The following is a 21,018-nucleotide window of genomic DNA, read 5'->3' as shown; positions in this document are numbered from 1 at the left end:
CATATCACGGCATGTGTTCACTCGTGCGTTGGAAGCATTTTGTTTACAAAATGTAGAGAGCATGGATAAATAATAAAATCACTGGATGCCAAATTGAAACATGGTTCCCTATTCTGTTTGAATCAAATTCTCATAATAAAAACACACAAACACACATATAACAAAAACACACAAAAAAACACAATAGTTGCAATACCATCATCAGAGAACATTGCATTATCGGAAGATATCTTTGTTTTAACCTATTGTATTCTGACACTGCAAAAAAAGTTAAAAAAAAAAAAAAAGGTTTAAAAATATGCTCATCTTTGGTTACATATCGTAACCTCCATGTTATGAGTATAGACATAGAAATAGAGGCCTGCTATGGCTATCTTATATTCTCCTTTTGAGGTTCTGAATACTGTTATACTGGAGTACTTAACTTGGTATATGGTCAATATAAACACAAAACAAATGCTGTGTCAGTTGTCTCATCATTGGACTTCTATACCAAGCATAGACTGTTAAGTTATGTACCTGGTATCATACACCTTTACCTAAATATGACCATCCTGGTGGTCATAATACTGTATCAGGCTGCAGCCCAGACCCTGGTAAACCTAACTTTACCTTCACTAACTTGTATTGAAGGTAAACTGGATAGTCTGGGCTAATATATTTAGCCTGCTGCCACTATGACAGGATTGTAAAAGCAGAGAATGACAGATGAACAATATCTTTGACAAACTAGCCTGAAACTGTCATACCAAGAAAAGAAAGTCTAACTGTACTAAACGAAATAAAATATTAAAATGCAGTCACCAATATAGTTCATGGACCATCAGTCATATTCTTTGCACCCTCTCAGAAGTGTATTGCACATATTTATGAGACTATCACTACTTTTTATTAGTACGCATTACCGTAATTATAAAGTGTATGACCTGAACAAATATTTAAATTCAGTAACAATAGTTTAGGGAAAAATTTGATCCTTTTATAGGAATTTTGAAAGAGGAAAAAAGAAACCGGAACACTTTGTAAAGGTTATTTACCATAGTATACTGTATATAGCCCAAAAGAACTTGAGGTTAATCACTGTGTAAAGGCTCTCTCTCTCTCTGATGTAGGATGAGCTGACGTAGAGTAAGGGGGTAAGCTATATAAACCAGTGAAAAGACATTTATGGGTACATTTGAAGGATGGAGAATTTTACTCTGTTAACTGCTTTAAGCTTAGTTCTAGGTTTGTTTGAGAGGAATTCAGCTCTTGCTTTAAATGGCTCTGGGGATGTTATTGAACAAAGGTATGGCTACACACAGGCTAGAGCTGGTATCGAAGTCGGTACTGAGGATTCATCTAGCATATGTCAACTACAGAGTACCCCTCGTCTAGCTGCGTTCTCAATGGGTGGTGACTACATTATTGGTGGAGTTTTCTCTATACATTACAACTTGCAAGCAGTGAAGCATAACTACACCACCATGCCTGAACCTGTAGTGTGCACAGGGAGGTTAGTAAGAAGAACAGGGGGATAAAAAAGAATGTTGGATTATGTGGGAACCAAAACCTTTGTACTGTATAAGATCATTATAATTTTGTTGCAACGTATGTGTGTAGAATTAGAAACAATATTTTTTATTTTTTTTTATTTGGGGAGATCAGTATTTGGTCAACATAACAAAATGAAAATGTAAGGCATAACTTTAAGAAAAATATGCCCTTTCTGTGCTTCTCAAGTAAAAGTATAGTTATGTTGTTGAATGTTGATGGTTCTCTCAGGTATATTTGACTGACAGATGAATTGCAGCTATGATGTGAATTACCATTAAATTGCAGTTCTCCTTCATTGTGTTTTTTATTTTACTTAAAATTGTGAGCTATCATTATCATATAAACATTTCAGCACTGTGTGTTTGTGTATAGAATTGAATCCCGTGAACTGCGCTTCTCTCGTGCAATGATCTTTGCCATTGAAGAGATTAACAACAGTACAAAGCTGCTTCCAGGCATCACACTCGGTTATCAGATCCATGACTCATGTGCCTCAGTTCCAATGGCTGTGAAAGTGGCATTCCAGCTTACAAATGGCCTGGATCCAATGTTCTACACCAGTGAAAGCTGCTCACAATCCGGTATGGTCATGGCTATTGTTGGTGAGTCTGGCTCCACACCATCCATCAGCATGTCGCGTGTCATCGGATCCTTTAACATTCCTCAAGTTAATATCCTAATTTCTTGTCAAACTGTGTCATAAATTTGTTGATGTTGTTGTTTGAAATATGAAATTGAAAAAACTATAAAACTGTGTTATTTTCCTTTAGGTGAGCCACTTTGCCACTTGTGCATGTTTGTCCAATAAGCAGCAGTATCCCAGTTTCTTTAGAACAATTCCCAGTGACCATTTCCAGGCTGAAGCTCTGGCCAAGCTGGTGAAACAATTTGGTTGGACATGGATAGGTGCTGTCCGCTCAGATTCAGACTATGGAAATAATGGCATGGCAACTTTCCTGAATGCAGCACAGAAAGAGGGGATCTGTGTTGAATACTCAGAATCTTTCTATCGTACCCACCCACGTAAGCAGGATCCAGAGAGTGGCTGATGTTATTCGCAGGTTCCTACTTTACATCATTGCTTGCACTTGTGTTCCTTTTGATACTACAGTCCTTCTGCATGCAAAAGCACAATGCTATATAGTCAATATGGTAAAAGAGCAACCACAATTACCATAATTCCAATATGGTAAAAGAGCAAAACAGCTCTTTTACCATATTGGAATTAATTCCTCTTTTCCTTATTTTATTGCTCTCATATAAAAAAATGTCAGACAATTACTGTACAGTACATTCCACTTACCAACAAGCATTTTATGTTAGTTTGAGATACAATATTTCAAACCTGACAGTGGGTATATGTAATTATATACCAGTGAAAAGTATAATGTCTCTCTAGGTCATCAGCTATGGTTGTTGTGGCATTTGTGGCCTCTGCAGATATGAGGATACTGCTAGAGGAGCTGTCTCGTGAGCCTTCTCCACCTCGTCAGTGGATAGGCAGTGAAGCCTGGGTGACTCACCCAGACTTGCTGAAGTTCACCTTCTGTGCTGGAGCCATTGGATTTGGTATTCCACGATCTGTCATCCCAGGTCTGAGAGACTTCCTGCTGGATCTCTCTCCCACTAAAGTGGCAGCTTCCACAGTACTTACTGAGTTCTGGGAGGATGCATTCAACTGTAGCCTGAAAAAAAGTGAGAATGTTTGTTTTTGTTGTTGTTGTTGTTGTTTTTATTAACATTACCAAATGGTCACAAGTTCATGCTTCTTTCATTACATTGTTTTGTTGACTGACTGAGTGGATCTGATTTGATGGTGCGGTCTTGGAGAAGATTCTGTATAAACCGACCTATATCGTTATCTAAATGCTACAATTTATTTTAGCAACAATTAAACAATGCAAGGTACATTTTCTAGGACATTTGTCAGCACTAACAGAACCTATTTTGTATATTTTCAGGTGCTGCCACAGACAAGAACATGTGCAATAGAAATGAAGACATACAAAAGCTTCAAGTCCCGTACACCGACACATCTCAGCTCCGCATTACTAACATGGTGTACAAAGCTGTTTATGCAATAGCTCATGCCATTCATAATGCTGTGTGTCAGGAGACAAATTCTACAACTCAATGTGACAAACTCACCAGAATAGACTCCAAACAGGTCAGTTGAAAACTATAAAAACATTGCCATATTTGTTAGCTATATTATACTTATTATGAAATTCAATAGTAACATATTTCACATTATTTAGGGCCTAACCACCCCCCACTCCCCCTCACTAACCACTCTCCCTATTTTTGACAGGTTCTCAATCAGCTGAAGAAAGTCAACTTTACCCAAAATGGTTATCATGTGTCATTTGATGCTAACGGGGATCCTGTGGCCATGTATGAGCTGGTTAACTGGCAGAAAAGCAGCAGTGGCAGCATTGAGTTGGTGACAGTAGGGTACTATGATGCATCACTGCCAGTGGACCAAGAGTTCCCTTCTAAAGCACTTAACCGGATGGAGGGCAGACACAAGTGAGAGCCACAACTGATCTTCATCATAACGCTGTATAGCCAAGTACTAGTTTGCCTCTTTCTACTGTATGTTTTCAGGTTCCTGTATCAGTGTGCTCTGACCAGCTGTGTCCAGACTCATTAAAGTGCTGCCAAGACAGGGAAAAACCCATTGCTGTTCTGACTGTATCCCTTTTCCTGAGGGAGAGATCAGCAATGCTACAGGTAAAATAAATTTTTTTGTCATGCTTGCCTACAAACAGCAAACATTTGATTGTTATATGATTGTTGTTACTTTTTATTTTTCCAGATTTACCAAACTGTTTCCTTGTCCCAACAGAGTTCTAAGAGTTTCTGGCCAAATTCAGACAAAAAATACTTGTCTCCCCAAGGCCTCTGAGAGTTCTTTCCTTCAGTGAGGTCCTAGGAATCATCCTGGCTACATTCTCCACCGGTTGGTGCCTGTCTGGCTGTTATAAACAGCCGGATCTGGTATTCCTTCACCACAGAACATCCCCGATTGTCAGGGCCAACAACTCTGAACTGAGCTTCCTGTTGCTCTTCTCTTTGACTCTGTGTTTCTTATGTTCATTAACGTTCATTGGAGCACCCTCGGAGTGGTCCTGTATGCTGCGTCACACAGCGTTTGGGATTACCTTTGTCCTCTGCATCTCTTGTGTTTTTGGGAAAACTATAGTTGTGTTAATGGCCTTCAAAGCTACACTTCCAGGTAGTAATGTCATGAAATGGTTTGGACCAACACAGCAGAGAATGACTGTGGTGTCTTTCACATTTATTCAGGTTTTAATATGTACTGTTTGGTTGGTTCTTAGTCCTCCTTTTCCAATGAAAAACCTAACTACATACAAAGAGAAAATCATCCTGGAGTGTGCTTTAGGTTCATCTGTTGCATTCTGGGCTGTTCTTGGGTACATAGGCCTGTTAGCTGTGTTTTGCTTTGTGTTAGCTGTCCTAGCTCGGAAACTACCTGATAATTTTAATGAAGCTAAACTGATCACCTTCAGCATGTTGATCTTCTGTGCAGTCTGGATCACTTTTATTCCAGCTTATGTCAGCTCTCCTGGGAAATTTACTGTGGCTGTGGAGATATTTGCCATTCAGGCCTCCAGTTTTGGACTAATACTGTGTATATTTGCTCCAAAATGTTTTATCATATTGTTTAAACCAGAAAAGAACAATAAGAAACAACTCATGAACAAACACCAATCTTAGGAATCTTGGAAGTAGTTCAGATGAAAACATACCACACAGTGATTTTAATGTCATTATCTTGCTCTACAAATATGTTTCTATCATGTCTTGTTGAACATCTCAAACAATAAAATAATTTCAAAAAAGCTGATTTTTCTGATTAACATTAATTGCGTCCAACATTAATAGTCTCAATTCCTTTGTCCTGTCCTTTATTTTATTGTGTTGTTTTACTGATGCATGTTCAAAAAAGTAAACAGCTCTTTCAGGGACAAACCCTTAACATATTTTTTATATATTAATATTTAAGGTATAAATATATATTTATTTTACTAAAAGGTATTTTAAATGATCTCAATTTAATGATGCTGCCTTGGAGCATATACTGTAATAACCAACCTACATTGGTGTTAAAATGCCAAAAATGAAGCCATGAACTAAAGTACACATTATGGAGAGAACTTACAGGCCACCAATAAAAGTTACAAGTAAAACAGAGACTATTAAACTGATAGGTCAAGAGAGAATGACAATAACAACAAAAGAATATTTCTATTAATATATTATGTACATGATAAAGTATTACTTTTTTTAAAAAAAACACAGTGTCTCTGTATTCAGGTGCTGCCACAGACAAGACTGTGTGCAATGGAAGTGAAGACATACAAAAGCTCCAGAGCCTGTAAATCACTGTGTCTGTAGAAATATTTGCCATTCAGGCCTCTAGTTTTAGGCTAATACTGTGTATTTTTGCTCCAAAGTGTTAGGGATCTTAAGATCCTTGGAAATTGTTATGATGGCAACATAACGTACAGAGATGATTTTGTCCACATTCAACGCAGTCATGTTTTTATGTAAGTTAATGCAATTTTCTAATTATGTTTTAATTATGTTATCATATTATTTTCTAAATATTTTTCTATTATTTGCATACATTTTCTATCCAAACATGTATGCATTAAAAACTAGCTAAAAAAGTTGAGATAATAGATTGATGGCAGGTTTTTGGAGTGTGTATTTTTTTCTCTCAAATAACTCAATATGAATGTTTCATACTTGACATATTTAACAATACTGCTAAATATTTAAAGTAGTTTCCATGGCAAGTACCAATTGATTCTGCTTATATACAATTTTATTTTAGCCTCTATTTGTGTCTACATTATACAGTTTGTTTATGTACTTACTTATAATTTCCATTTCAATCTGCACTAACTGAGGGGGAAATACTGTTTTCTACACTAGATTTATCTGACATGGTATTTTGACTTCTCAATTAGAGAAATGTGTAGGCATCGGTGGCACTGCTCTTGAGTGGTTTAGGTCGTACTTGGCAGAGAAAAAATTTTGTGTACAAATTGATCATGTCCAGTCCTCTTCTGCTTTTCTCCTGTGTGGGGTCCCACAGGGCTCAATTTTGGGGCCTCTTTTTTTCCCCCTGTATTTGCTTCCCCTTGGCTCCATTCTTGCATAATCGTTCCTTTCACTGTTATGCTGATGACACCCAGATATATGTACCAGTAAAACAGAAGAATGGTTTTGCCATGGGCTCATTGATGAAATGTTTGGATGAAGTAAGAGCCTGGATGGCCCTAAATTTCCTCCATTTTAATGAGAAAAAGACAGAGGTCTTTGGTCCGAGCGCCAACAGTGGGTCCTATCTTGTAGACCTGGGCCCTTTACAACAATTTTTTGAACCAACTGTCACAAACCTGGGTGTTAAGGTGGACAGTGGTTTTAGTTTGGATAGACAGGTTAGTGCAGTGGTAAAATCCAGCTTCTTTCATTTGAGACAATTAAGAAAAAAAAAATTTAACCGTTTTTGTCAAAAAAGCACTTTGAGACAGTGATCCATGCCTTTGTTACTACTAGGCTGGATTACTGGAATTCTCTGTATTTTGGTGTGTCTCATTCGTCCATGTCCCGTCTTCAGCTGGTACAAAATGCTGCTGCACGCTTGCTGAGCGGAACTCGCAAGAGAGAGCACATAACCCCGGTTTTAGCCTAGCTGCACTGGCTGCCTGTCCATCTTAGAGTTCATTTTAAAATTATTTTATTTGTTTTTTAGTCTTTAAATGGTCTTGCCCCTCCCTACCTTTCTGAGCTGCTGTGTGTGCAGTCCCCCTCTCGGTCGCTCAGGTCAGCTGACCAGCTGCTTCTGTATGTGCCAAAGACACAACGGAAGCTCAGGGGAGACAGGGCATTTGCTGTTGCAGGCCCTAAGTTGTGGAATGCACTGCCTCTGCAAGTTAGACAGGCCTCCACACTGACTGTTTTTAAATCAAAGCTCAAAACTCATTTCTTCTCCTTGGCTTTTAACCCAGTAGAAGAAGCTGGCTTTAACAATTTTATTGTATTTTATTCCTTTTAGTTATTTTATATTTTAAATTTTATTTAAATGTTTTTTTGGTAATTTTATTGTGATTGCACTTTTACTATGTTCTATTCTTTTATTTTAAATTGTTAAGCACTTTGGTCAGTCTGCTGTTTTAAAAGTGCTATATAAATAAAGTTGACTTGACTTGACGTGACAATTGACTGGCTTGGGCCACTCTGAGACTGGCTCTGACCTTTTCCACCACTACTTTGTATGTGTCACAATTCCTGCCTGTTTGTTCATTTTCCTTCCTTCATTTGTTGCCTCTTGTTTCTTCCATTTCTTACATTAAAACTAATGGGAGGTGCCGTTTCTGTGGCATGACCACTTTTGAAGCCAGACTGTTGGATATCAAGGAAGTCGTTCATAGAAAGTGAGTCAGTCAGTTGAAGGAGGACTGCTTGTTTAAGGGTCTGGCCAGAATTGGAAGAAGAGAGACAGGTCTCCAGAAGGGAAGGTCAAGACTGTTTTTTTTTAAGGAGTAGGGTGATCTGGGCCTGTTTAAATGTTGAAGTTGTTTGAAGGAGATTGGAGGGGATAGGATCAAAGAGCAGCATGTAAAGCTCATCACAGACGTTTCCCAGCAGGCCTGGTGGATCACATGGACTATAACTGGTGCAGAAATCGTGACAGCGTGATATGCCACTGACAAGAGACTGCTATGGTAGAAAACCTCCAGAAAAGAGCTGAGAATTGAAAATTTGACTAACAGCTGAAACCGACCCCTTGTTGAAACCATACTAATTTGGTGTAAATGCTCAGTGAATCTGAAACTAGCAACAACAGACCAAGTATCCAAGTCACCAGCAAAAGTTTCTGGCTTCCATTTTTAACACTAACAGCAGATTAAATCAGCAGACTCAGTACTAGAGAAAAATCTCCTACCACTGAAACAAGCAAATAAATGCAAACAGCACTTCTTTGTTCAGAATACCTCCTGTCCTAGTTAGATGCTTGTCCTCCTTTCCAGCCATTCATCTTGCCTAGTTACTAGCCCTGTTGCCTTGTGTTTTCACTCATGCCGCGACCCTGTTTCATCCTGGACCTTGCTATTGCCTCGTCCTAGATCTACTCTGTGTTTAGCCTGCCCTGTGTTTCGGATCTAGATTTCGGACCTTGTAATTCAGCACTTGTACGTTTTTTACCCGGCCTTCCGGTAGAGATCACCAGGTAAGGGCTCTGTTTCTGTAATATACAATATGCAGACATACAATTGAGGGATGATGGGTGTGGGAGGTGGGGGGACTTAAACAGCTACATATACCAGCAAAACACACTTTGGAACATATGAGCACACGAGAGGGATGGAGATCTCAGTTCTTTTTATTGGTCTGAGTCTAGCTCTGACTTGGTTTGTGATGAACTCTGCGCTTCTTTTAAATGATTTAGGGATTGGTCAGAAACAAGGACCGGGCTACACACAGGCTAGGGCTGGCACTGTGGTCAATCCTGAGGCTTTATCTATTATATGCAAGCTGCAGGGTTCTGCTCGTCTACCTGCATTCTCAGTGGATGGTGACTATATTATTGGGGGTGTTTTCTCCATACACAGCAATATGGACACAGTGAAGCAATACTATACAACCATGCCTGAGCCACTGAGGTGCACAGGGAGGTTAGTAGGAATGCAAAGTGCAGGGAAAAATAAGCTTGTAAGACTGTGTGAGAGAGGAATGATTTTTCTGAAAATGACAGTGCTGCAAATCCAGTCTTGTTGCAGAGTCTTGTTGCAGTGCTTTATCTGGCCTAGGGAGTAAATAATATTTGCCAATGCAAATGACAAATAAGACAGAAATATCAGAATGTGTTTATGTGAAAAAGAAGTAGATTTGTGTTTAGCTGAAATAGCACCTGTGTTGTTGACTTTTCTTTGCCAGGGCACACATGTGCACAAGCTGCTCGATGTAATTTTGTTGTGGACATGTGAACATACAATATTGTAATTCCTAATTGCATTGTTTTATTTTTTTGTTTCTGTTCAAATTATTAACTGTCCATATTCTATGCACATTTCAACACTGACATTTGTTTCCGTGTTTAGAATTGACTCCCGTGAACTACGCTTTTCACGTGCAATGATCTTCGCCATCGAGGAAATTAACAACAGCACCAATCTGCTTCCAGGCATCACACTTGGCTATCAGATCCATGACTCATGTGGCTCTATTCTCATAGCACTGAAAGTAGCATTTCATCTAACAAATGGCCTAGATACAGCATTTTACTTTGGTGACAATTGCTCACAATCAGGTATGGTGATGGCTGCTGTTGGAGAGTCTGGGTCCACACCATCCATTGCCATTTCACGCATCATTGGGTCCTTTAATATTCCTCAAGTAAATAAGTTACAATTTTCTTAAACTTTGTTTGAAATATGCTCAAGCTGATTTTTAGCTGTGTCATTAAAAATGTACTCTGTTGTTTCCCTTTAGGTGAGTCACTTTGCCACTTGTGCATGCTTGTCCAATAAGCAGCAGTATCCCAGTTTCTTAAGAACAATTCCCAGTGACCAGTTTCAGGCTGAAGCTCTGGCCAAGCTGGTGAAACAATTTGGTTGGACGTGGATAGGTGCTGTCCGCTCAGATTCAGATTATGGAAATAATGGCATGGCTTCTTTCCTGAATGCAGCACAGAAAGAGGGGATCTGTGTTGAATACTCAGAATCATTCTATCGTACCCACCCACGTAACAGGATCCAGAAAGTGGCTGATGTTATCCGCAGGTTTCTACATAACTTATTGTGCTTGTGTTCCCTTTGCTGACACATACTGTCTGTACACCAAACCACAGATACCAAGATATATAGTCAAACAGATGGATATTTAAAAAAAAAATTATTACCTTATCCTTTATATTGTGTATATCACTCTCATATTTAATAAATATAATCATTGAGACCAGTACTGTGCACTGAACACTAAATTGCTTTTTTTTTTGTTGGTGGTGTTATAATGAAGATATTGTATAATACAGCATAATGTCTCTTCAGGTCAACAGCTATGGTTGTTGTGGCATTCGTATCTTATGGAGACATGAAGATGCTGATGGAGGAGTTGTCTCTTGTGCCTTCTCCACCTCGTCAGTGGATAGGCAGTGAGTCCTGGGTGACTCACCCAGACATGCTGAAGTTCACTTTCTGTGCTGGAGCCATTGGATTTGGTATTCCACGATCTGTCATCCCAGGTCTGAGAGACTTCCTGCTGGATCTCTCTCCCACTAAAGTGGCAGCTTCCCCACTGCTCACTGAGTTCTGGGAGGATGCATTCAACTGCAGCTTGAAAAACAGTGAGAAAGTTGTGCTGTCTTTTATTGCCTGTTTGAGTGAAACTTCCTGTGTTAAAAACAGCTTAAAAACAGATTTGTGCATTTATGCAAAGCACATTTAGAAGTCAAACAATAAGTCAAAACAACAAATGCTATGAAATAATAACTACTAAATAAAAACAAATATTTTAAAAAGGTTAAATATAGTATGACTAAGTATAAAAATAACTAAGACTAAATAAATAGAGCAACAACAACCTACTGTGTCTGTCTGTATATTTTCAGGTACTGCAACAGACAAGAACGTGTGCAATGGAAGTGAAGACATACAAAAGCTCCAGGTCCCGTACACCGACACATCTCAGCTCCGCATCACTAACATGGTGTACAAAGCTGTTTATGCAATAGCTCATGCCATTCATAATGCTGTGTGTCAGGAGACAAATTCTACAACTCAGTGTGATAAACTCACCAGAATAGACTCCAAGCAGGTCAGTTGAAACTAATAAGCTCCATACCTTTCTTTAACCTTTTAGAAATAGTTTTCTGTCTTACTTACCTTACTTACAGATTGTTACTGAACTGAAGAAAGTAAATTTTTCCCAAAATGGTTACCATGTGTCATTTGATGCTAACGGGGATCCTGTGGCCATGTATGAGCTGGTTAACTGGCAGAAAAGCAGCAGTGGCAGCCTTGAGTTGGTGACAGTAGGGTACTATGATGCATCACTGCCAGTGGGCCAAGAGTTCCATATCTACAAGAATCTCACATGGGTGGAGGGCAGGACACAAGTGAGAAGCTATGCAATAAAACACTCTAATATTTTTAGCTTTGTGGCAAAAATGGCAAATCTGTGTGGCTTTGTCTGTATATACTGTATGTTTTCAGGTTCCTGTATCAGTGTGCTCTGACAGCTGTCCTCCAGGAACTCATAAAGTGCTGCAGAAAGGAAAACCCATCTGCTGTTATGACTGTATACCATGTCCTGAGGGAGAGATCAGCAATGTTACAGGTAAATTAAGCTTTCTCATGCATATTTATTATATAAATATATTAATAACACCATAATGTTGACTGATTTATGAAAGAAAAATTATGTTTAAAAACACACAGTGATTAATTGTGTTATATGGTGCCTTTTGACCCACTGCGTTGACACTGAGAAAACAGATGAAAAAGTAGATTAGACTCAAATTTGCAAATGCAAATTTCAGCAAACACCCACTTAAAGCAGGTCAGTGAAAACTCAGCACAGTGACATGGGCCATGTACAGTATATCTAGTTTATTAGAACAAGATAGGAATAGGTCAGGTTCATAGATGTAACAGTAAATATAAACACAACTACAGGGAGTTCAGGTGCTGGGGGTGCTGCAGCATTCCAGACCCTCCATTACGTGAGCTTCTTTTGCTCGTTTGTGCATTACCACTGTTTTGGTAATGAGTCGTTACTGCACTAATAATTTTGCTACAGACATATTCTGGACCTCGCTTTGTCAGAGGGACATCTGCATCTGACTTACCATCAGAAGTAAGTGATTGGTGATCTCTGGCCTTCACTCTTACCTGAATGCAATGTCAGCAAACCCAGAGATCTGAGCAAAAATTTAAGAGATGTTTAAATTTGACAGTTATCCACTCATCATTCGTGCCAAAATTTAATTGTAATAAAAAAACAATGTGATGAAAATGTAAGCATTTTGTAAGCAATTAATTTACATTATTTAGTTGCAGATAATGTTTTAATTCTTGACAGCTCTAATAAATATTTAAAGGCTAAAAGTCCTTTTGATTTATTTTTCAGATTCCACTGACTGTTTCCCTTGTCCCAAAGAGTTCTGGCCAAATTCAGACAAAAACACTTGTTTCCCAAAGCCTGTAGAGTTTCTTTCCTTCAGTGAGGTCCTAGGAATCATCCTGGCTACATTCTCCATCGGTGGTGCCTGTCTGGCTGTTATAACAGCGACTGTATTCTTTCACCACAGAACATCCCCGATTGTCAGGGCCAACAACTCTGAGCTGAGCTTCCTGCTGCTCTTCTCTTTGACTCTGTGTTTCTTATGTTCATTAACGTTCATTGGAGCACCCTCTGAGTGGTCCTGTATGCTGCGTCACACAGCGTTTGGGATCACCTTTGTCCTCTGTATCTCTTGTATTCTGGGGAAAACTATAGTTGTGTTAATGGCCTTCAAAGCTACACTTCCAGGTAGTAATGTCATGAAATTGTTTGGTCCTCCACAGCAGAGAATGACTGTGGTGTCTTTTACATTCATACAAGTTTTAATATGTACTGTTTGGTTGGTTCTTAGTCCTCCTTTTCCAATGAAAAACCTAACTACATACAAAGAGAAAATCATCCTGGAGTGTGCTTTAGGTTCATCTGTTGCATTCTGGGCTGTTCTTGGGTACATAGGCCTGTTAGCTGTGTTCTGCTTTGTGTTAGCTGTCCTAGCTCGGAAACTACCTGATAATTTTAATGAAGCCAAACTGATCACCTTCAGCATGTTGATATTCTGTGCAGTCTGGATCACTTTTATTCCAGCTTATGTCAGCTCTCCTGGGAAATTTACTGTGGCTGTGGAGATATTTGCTATTCTAGCGTCTAGTTTTGGACTAAAGCTGTGTATATTTGCTCCAAAGTGTTTTATCATATTGTTTAAACCAGAGAAAAACACTAAGAAACATGTAGTGACCAAATACAAACCATAGAACACTGCATAATTTTTAACATCCAATACGGAGGTTTTTCTTTTTGATGTAACTCTTTTAATGTAATAATAGCTGTCAGTGAATCAAAAAAAAAAGAAAAGAAAAAAATTAACCACAGTAGTATATTAGAGCCAGTATTGTATATTCAAAAGTAAAGCTAGTTACATTATTATCTTCACAATTAGGAACAATTCATATTTCTAGGTAACATGTGTTACGAATTATTATAAAATATGAAAGCAAATAATAAAGAATGTAAAATACATTTTCATTTGCCAGATGCTTTAGTCCAAAGTGACTTACAAGTGAGGTACAAGGCAAACAAAATATCCAACGCAGTGAGAAAAACAGAGGGTGGAGGGATTGTGCACATGGGTGAGGGGGTTCAGGTAGGCAGGTGCTGTTAAGTTGAGCTCTACAGGCATAGGTCAGAACTTTGAACCTGATGCAGAAAGCTACAAGAAGCTTGAGCAGAGATCTGAAGAGTGAGATGATCAGCATATTAGCATGGGTTAGATAACCTACCTTTTGGAAAACAAGGATCAGGGCTGTTTTTATTAGCATTGCTTTTATTAGTGTTGTTTAACTTGAAATTGCCCCGAACTACAAGCTGTCATTCAATTTAGTCCTGTTTTGAAAGTTTCTTTGTATTGTGTAAATAAACTGAAACGACCCCTTTTTATTCAAAATTGCATGCCTAACCTTATTTCGACAAAATAAACCCAAACATGTGTGGATTTTAATTTAATCTCAAATAGAATGGGTAGAGGAGACATATTAACCAATAGGGAGCAGGAGGTAACCTGCTCCGTTGTTGTGTCCAGCAAGTGACTGGATAGCGAATTGACTCTTGAATCTTGCAGAAAGATGTATGCACACAACCACACAAACATACTTTGACTGAAAAGTAACTTTTTAGACATCAGCTGAGAATTGGAACAAAGAAACTGTCAGCAGCTTACACTTAGAGGGGAAGGAAAGGTGCACAACTGGCTTTTCAGCATGTCTAAGGTGCACTCCACAATACTCAGGACACTGAGCCAAAACATAGCTATTATGGGGATGATTGTGAGGCTTAGACCACTACCAGGCATAAGAGGACACGACAGGCTAAGACTGGTTTAAAAGCTTGTATATTAAGAGGTAAGGGAGATTGTGGTGATTGCAGGGGAATGGAATCCTGAGGGAGGCGACTGGCAGGTTCGCTGGAGAGGTGAGCGGCAGCAGGTTCAGTGAAGTTAGGTATCAGTGTGAAGCAGGAGGCAGACAGAGAGTAAGGTCCAGTAATTCAGAACAATACGAGAGACAGAGAAAAACAGGTAACAGGATTCAGTGGGCCAGTCAGAGAGAGACAGGCAAACAAATCCAAAATCCAAAACCAAAACAAGGTTATCCACAGAGACAGAAAACAGGTCAGATGAGGTCAGACAGAGAATCAGTGGTCAAAAGATCGGTCCACGTCAGTAATAGTTTGGCAGAGTTAAATGCTGGAAGGTCATTTCAGAAAGAATGCAGACGATCTGGCAGAGAACAGGGGGCTGCAGACCTTCTTATATGATGGGTGGGGGTGAAACTGAATGGGTAATTAGAGGTAGAGGCGCAGACAGAGAGCTCAATCAGACCATTTATTGTCAGAACAGGAAATGAAGGCTGGAGACCGTGACAATGATTAATTTATATTGAGGAAAAATGTTCTTTTAGTACTTTACTAAAAGAACATTTTAGTAAAGTAGTTTTCTTACTCAGTCATACTAATTCACATTCTAAACTTACAGGGTAGGGTACAAAATTAGAAAATATCTGATGTTTAGCAACTTTATGACTAAAGGGAAAAAAACATCAGCACATAGTGGAGATACATATTATTTGTAGCCAACAGAAGTAAAAGACTTTAAGTCAACCAATGACCAATGGGTAAAAGCACCCTCTCTCTGATGTAACGTACATTAACGTGGGAGGGAGGCTTCCATCTAGAAACTATATAAAACAACGAGAACACACTTATGCACACATGCGCATGAGAGATGGAGATCTCAACTCTCATTATTGGTCTAAGTCTAGCTCTGGGTTTGTTTGAGATTAACTCTGGTCATACTGATTTAATATTTGGTATGAAACAAAGGACTGGCTTCACAGAGGTTGGAGTTGGTGCTGGGGTCAATCCTGACGCTTCATCTGTCATATGTAAGCTGCAGGGTTCTACTTATGATCCTGCATTCTCAGTAGATGGTGACTATATTATTGGGGGTATTTTTTCAATACATAACAACATCATCACAGTGAAACATAACTACACCACTAAGCCTGAGCCACTAAAGTGCACAGGGAGGTGAGTATGAATGAGAAATATGTAAAAAAAAAAAAGCAATTGCATTAAATACAACAGCATAATGTGTTATATGAAAAAGAAGCATTTTGTTTCTTAAGAGAAAAAAAGGGAATTGTTGTATTTTGGTAGTGCAGCTTATTTTCCATAAATCTGAAGCACTGTTCTCCTTGATTGTTTTTTCTTTGAAAACTGTGCAAAATGTGTAATAATGTCTACATTGTGGGCTTGTGTCTGTGTGCAGAATTGAATCACGTGAACTGCGCTTCTCGCGTGCAATGATCTTCGCCATTGAGGAGATTAACAACAGTACGAAGCTGCTTCCAGACTTAAGACTTGGTTATCAGATTCATGACTCATGTGCCTCAGTTCCCATGGCAGTAAAAGTGGCATTCCAGCTTACAAATGGCCTGGATCCAGTGTTTTTCAGCAACACCAACTGCTCACAATCTGATATGGTGATGGCTGTTGTTGGTGAAACTGGGTCTGGGCAATCCATCAGTATGTCACGCATCTTTAGGTCCTTTAATATTCCTCAAGTAAATATGTTGAATTTTTAGCAAACTGTGTCTAAAATATGTTCATGATGATTGCCAGTAAATAGTTACGCACTATTGTTTACTTTTAGGTGAGCCACTTTGCCACTTGTGCATGCTTGTCCAATAAGAAGCAGTATCCAACATTCTTCAGAACAGTGCCCAGTGACCAGTTTCAGTCTGAAGCTCTGGCCAAGCTGGTGAAACAATTTGGTTGGACGTGGATAGGTGCTGTCCGCTCAGATTCAGACTATGGAAATTATGGCATGGCTTCTTTCTTGAATGCAGCACAGAAACAGGGGATCTGTGTTGAATACTCCGAATCTTTCTCTCGTACCCACCCACGTAACAGGATCCAGAGAGTGGCTGATGTTATCCGCAGGTTTCTATTTTGTACTAGTGTTCTCTTTGCTGACAAAATAATCATACAGAAGATCAGAAAACAATTATTAAAATATCTTAGTAGCATGGCATCTTTCCTGAATGTATTTGTTATTATATTGGCAAATAGGCAATTTATCTCTATCATAATTATTGCTCTGAGTTTAATAAAACTTCTCAATTGCAACAGTTTTGTACATTAATCCACCAAAAAAGCTTTTTGTGATTGTTTGTGTTATAAACCTGAAATGTATTTATTATTATATTGGTATAAAATAACATATATAAATATATAATGTCTATTCAGATCAACAGCTATGGTAGTTGTGGCATTTGTGGCCTCTGGAGATATGAAGATACTATTTGAAGAGCTGTATCGTGAGCCTTCTCCACCTCGTCAGTGGATAGGCAGTGAGTCCTGGGTGACTCACCCTGACCTATTGAGTTTCACCTTCTGTCTTGGAGCCATGGGATTTGGTATTCCACGATCTGTCATCCCAGGTCTGAGAGATTTCCTGCTGGATCTCTTTCCCACTAAAGTGGCAGCTTCCACAGTACTTACTGAGTTCTGGGAGGATGCATTCAACTGCAGACTAGAAAAAAGTGAGAAGCTATCTTGATTTTTATGTAGCTTTGTTTTTTTACTTCCTGGTTGAGCTTGCTGTGTTCAAACAGTCAATGACTGATTTAAGAATAAATCCAAATCCCAGTTTTATTAAAATGTACTCATAGTAAAAATGGGCTGAGGAGAAGATAAGTTGTAAATCATATGATGATATCTTCTTGAAGAAGATTTTGTATGAACCAGTCTATGACAACAATAAGCTCTAAACCCAAGCACACACTATTAGGACAGTGTACAGGCAACAGAGAAATCTAGTTCAGATTACCCTGAGCCATTCTAAAGCATTCGTACCAGCACAGATCTGAACATATTTGAAAGGACTGATGTGAGGGAAAATAAGTCCAATCTGAAAGCAATGTCTTACTGAACCCTAACTGAAGCCTAAACATATACACACAAAAGTACTGTAGTGCAAGTGACACCTTCTGCCAGTCACATCTGAATGATTAAATGATAAAACATACAAACATCAAATAAGCAGAATAAATAATTGAATACTTCGTACATTTCATACATTAGATGAATAGAAAACTCTCTATTTTAGGTGCTGCCACAGACAGGAATGTATGCAATGGAAGTGAAGACATACAAAAGCTTCAAGTCCCGTACACTGACACGTCTCAGCTCCGCATCACTAACATGGTGTACAAAGCTGTTTATGCAATAGCTCATGCCATTCATAATGCTGTGTGTCAGGAGACAAATTCTACAACTCAGTGTGACAAACTCACCAGAATAGACTCCAAACAGGTCAGTTGAAAACTATAAATGAACCATTGCTTTTTTAAGTTATATAATACAGTATACTTTTATAATATACTCAAATTCAATCATCGTATTTTTGCCTTATTTAATTCTTGTCTCTCCATCACTGCTTGACCTAAATTCATTGTCACAGATTTTTACTCAGCTGAAGAAAGTAAATTTTTCCCAAAATGGTTATCATGTGTCATTTGATCCTAACGGGGATCCTGTGGCCAAGTATGAGCTGGTTAACTGGCAGAAAAGCAGCAGTGGCAGCATTGAGTTGGTGACAGTAGGGTACTATGATGCATCACTGCCAGTGGGCCAAGAGTTTCATATCTACAAGAACTTAACCTGGATGGAGGGCAGGACACAAGTGAGGAGCAACAAATGATCATAATCATAACAGCTGTGTAACAAAGTGGTGAGTTCAGCACTAACACAACCTAATCTGTATGTTTTCAGGTTCCTGTATCAGTGTGCTCTGACAGCTGTCCTCCAGGAACTCATAAAGTGCTGCAGAAAGGAAAACCCATCTGCTGTTATGACTGTATACCATGTCCTGAGGGAGAGATCAGTAATGCTACAGGTAAAATAAGATGATATCTCTCTATTATTTACCACATTAAATAAGGAAACGCTAACAATATTTTTTTAAATTTCTGTATTAGATTCAACTGACTGTTTCCCTTGTCCCAAAGAGTTCTGGCCTAACACAGAGAGAGACACTTGTTTCCCAAAGCCTGTAGAGTTTCTTTCCTTCAGTGAGGTCCTAGGAATCATCCTGGCTACATTCTCCATCGGTGGTGCCTGTCTGACTGTTACAACAGCGACTGTATTCTTCCGGCACAGAACATCCCCGATTGTCAGGGCCAACAACTCTGAGCTGAGCTTCCTGCTGCTCTTCTCTTTGACTCTGTGTTTCTTATGTTCATTAACGTTCATTGGAGCACCCTCGGAGTGGTCCTGTATGCTGCGTCACACAGCGTTTGGGATCACCTTTGTCCTCTGCATCTCTTGTGTTCTTGGGAAAACTATAGTTGTGTTAATGGCCTTCAAAGCTACACTTCCAGGCAGTAATGTCATGAAATGGTTTGGTCCTCCACAGCAGAGAATGACTGTAGTGTCTTTTACATTTATTCAGGTTTTAATATGTACTGTTTGGTTGGTTCTTAGTCCTCCTTTTCCAATGAAAAACCTAACTACATACAAAGAGAAAATCATCTTGGAGTGTGCATTAGGTTCATCCGTGGCATTCTGGACAGTATTGGGGTACATAGGACTACTGGCTGTCTTCTGCTTTGTGTTAGCTGTCCTAGCTCGGAAACTACCTGATAATTTTAATGAAGCCAAACTGATCACCTTCAGCATGTTGATCTTCTGTGCAGTCTGGATCACTTTTATTCCAGCTTATGTCAGCTCTCCTGGGAAATTTACTGTGGCTGTGGAGATATTTGCTATTCTAGCCTCCAGTTTTGGACTAATACTGTGTATTTTTGCTCCAAAGTGTTTTATCATATTGTTTAAGCCAGAGAAGAACACAAAGAAACATGTAGTGACCAAATACAAATCATAGGTTCATTGGAAATAGTTTAGATACCATCATACAATGAAAAGCGTATGTGCATATTGAACATGTAAAAAGTTTAGGTCTCCATTCTATCACTGAAATTATACTTTTATTTTTGACCTTTGGTCTATTCTTAGTGTATTTTGATGCTACATTTATAGTAACAGAACACTACTTAGCTTAAGTATTTAAAATTGTAAACCTAATCATTAGGATTAGCTAATATAACAGCTAAATCAGTTTCACATTATTAGATGTAAGCAAAGATAAACTTTTTAAAGTTTTAGCATTTCATTTTTTTTTTTTTTTGGAATGCTTATTTAATCTTAAAATTATTAAATAAAACGTACCCAAGCTTTTTGTCCTACAACTTATGAAAACTACACTTGGTCTTGTTGCAGTTTGATTAAATTTGAAAGCAGTTCAATGAGATGAAGAGTTCAAAAATAGCATTCCAGGAAATGTTATCTACTTGGTCTCTGTGCACAATGGTCCCTTTCTGGTCAAGTAGAATTCAAAACGCAGAGTTTAAAATACAGAAGAATATGATTTGAAAAAACTTCATAAAGTAAATATTGTTTTATGAATAATATATCTAGTTTTGTACCATAATATCAAAATTGTATTCTACAGTTAAATTAAATACCCAAAATATTATTTGTTTAATAAATGCTCATTTGGGTTCTGCAAATGTCTATCTTGCTAGCCACCTGGACTAAATCTCAAATAAACAATGCAGAATGCTTAATTTTAGTGTTTTCTTAACCAAAACTTGTGCTGGTTTGTCCACCATGTTGCTGCGACTCAATTGTGTCTCGATGTCCCTGGCACACCTACAGACACACTTTTCCATTTAAGAAACAAACAAAAACTTAGCGTTTTATGTTTTATCAAGTATATAATTAAATATATATATTTATATACATATGTATTATACTACTATACTAGACTTCATTTAGGTCAGTATCACTTAAATTGATTCGAAAGGTCTCACATTGGACCACAGAGTGTTAGCTTACCTTAATAAAAATAAACAAGTACATTAATTTAGTCCTTAGTTTTTACATATTTCTTTGGTAAAATGTCAAATGGAATGATAGTTGTAAAGTAAAAATTTATACCAAAAATGTAAAACAAATAGAAAAAGAAACAAAACAACAACAACAATATTTTATCTCAATATTCAGATCCAGGTGTGCTTGATGTAGTCCACCATATGTATTGTACAT

At 38.4% G+C, this 21,018-nt stretch overlaps 2 protein-coding genes and 1 pseudogene across 2 annotated transcripts; all 3 read left to right on the top strand.

The window, feature by feature from the left end:
* The first annotated feature begins 1,942 nt into the window (after positions 1 to 1,942).
* On the top strand, positions 1,943 to 5,277 carry LOC113166331 (annotated as a pseudogene).
* A 3,897-nt stretch (positions 5,278 to 9,174) lies between these two features.
* LOC113165088 (extracellular calcium-sensing receptor-like) lies at positions 9,175 to 13,607 on the top strand. Its single transcript, XM_026364522.1, has 8 exons — positions 9,175 to 9,248; positions 9,675 to 9,969; positions 10,066 to 10,355; positions 10,623 to 10,918; positions 11,183 to 11,388; positions 11,468 to 11,689; positions 11,787 to 11,910; positions 12,703 to 13,607. Exons 1-8 carry the CDS (start codon positions 9,190 to 9,192, stop codon positions 13,605 to 13,607), a joined length of 2,397 nt encoding a protein of 798 aa, XP_026220307.1. The 5' UTR covers positions 9,175 to 9,189.
* Positions 13,608 to 16,211: 2,604 nt separating this feature from the next.
* Positions 16,212 to 19,963, top strand: LOC113166324 (extracellular calcium-sensing receptor-like). Its single transcript, XM_026366399.1, has 7 exons — positions 16,212 to 16,472; positions 16,562 to 16,851; positions 17,158 to 17,453; positions 18,020 to 18,225; positions 18,374 to 18,595; positions 18,685 to 18,808; positions 18,891 to 19,963. The coding sequence occupies exons 1-7, from the start codon at positions 16,212 to 16,214 to the stop codon at positions 19,793 to 19,795; spliced, it is 2,304 nt and encodes a 767-aa protein (XP_026222184.1). The 3' UTR covers positions 19,796 to 19,963.
* Positions 19,964 to 21,018: the final 1,055 nt, after the last annotated feature.

The sequence above is a fragment of the Anabas testudineus genome, chromosome 13 (genome assembly GCF_900324465.2).
Source record: "Anabas testudineus chromosome 13, fAnaTes1.2, whole genome shotgun sequence".
NCBI lineage: Eukaryota > Metazoa > Chordata > Actinopteri > Anabantiformes > Anabantidae > Anabas > Anabas testudineus.
The sequence above is the reverse complement of the archived record's forward strand: the minus strand, read 5'-3'. Positions and strand labels throughout refer to the sequence as shown.

Bases quoted from the DNA above. Each gene is read 5' to 3' on its own strand.
- LOC113165088 (XM_026364522.1), top strand. From the start codon at position 9,190: ATGGACACAGTGAAGCAATACTATACAACCATGCCTGAGCCACTGAGG. The intron at 9,970-10,065 runs GTAAATAAGTTA...GTTTCCCTTTAG, and splicing joins GGTCCTTTAATATTCCTCAA to GTGAGTCACTTTGCCACTTG. The intron at 11,911-12,702 runs GTAAATTAAGCT...TTTATTTTTCAG, and splicing joins AGAGATCAGCAATGTTACAG to ATTCCACTGACTGTTTCCCT.
- LOC113166324 (XM_026366399.1), top strand. From the start codon at position 16,212: ATGATCTTCGCCATTGAGGAGATTAACAACAGTACGAAGCTGCTTCCA. The intron at 18,226-18,373 runs GTCAGTTGAAAA...TCATTGTCACAG, and splicing joins CCAGAATAGACTCCAAACAG to ATTTTTACTCAGCTGAAGAA. The intron at 18,596-18,684 runs GTGAGGAGCAAC...GTATGTTTTCAG, and splicing joins GGATGGAGGGCAGGACACAA to GTTCCTGTATCAGTGTGCTC.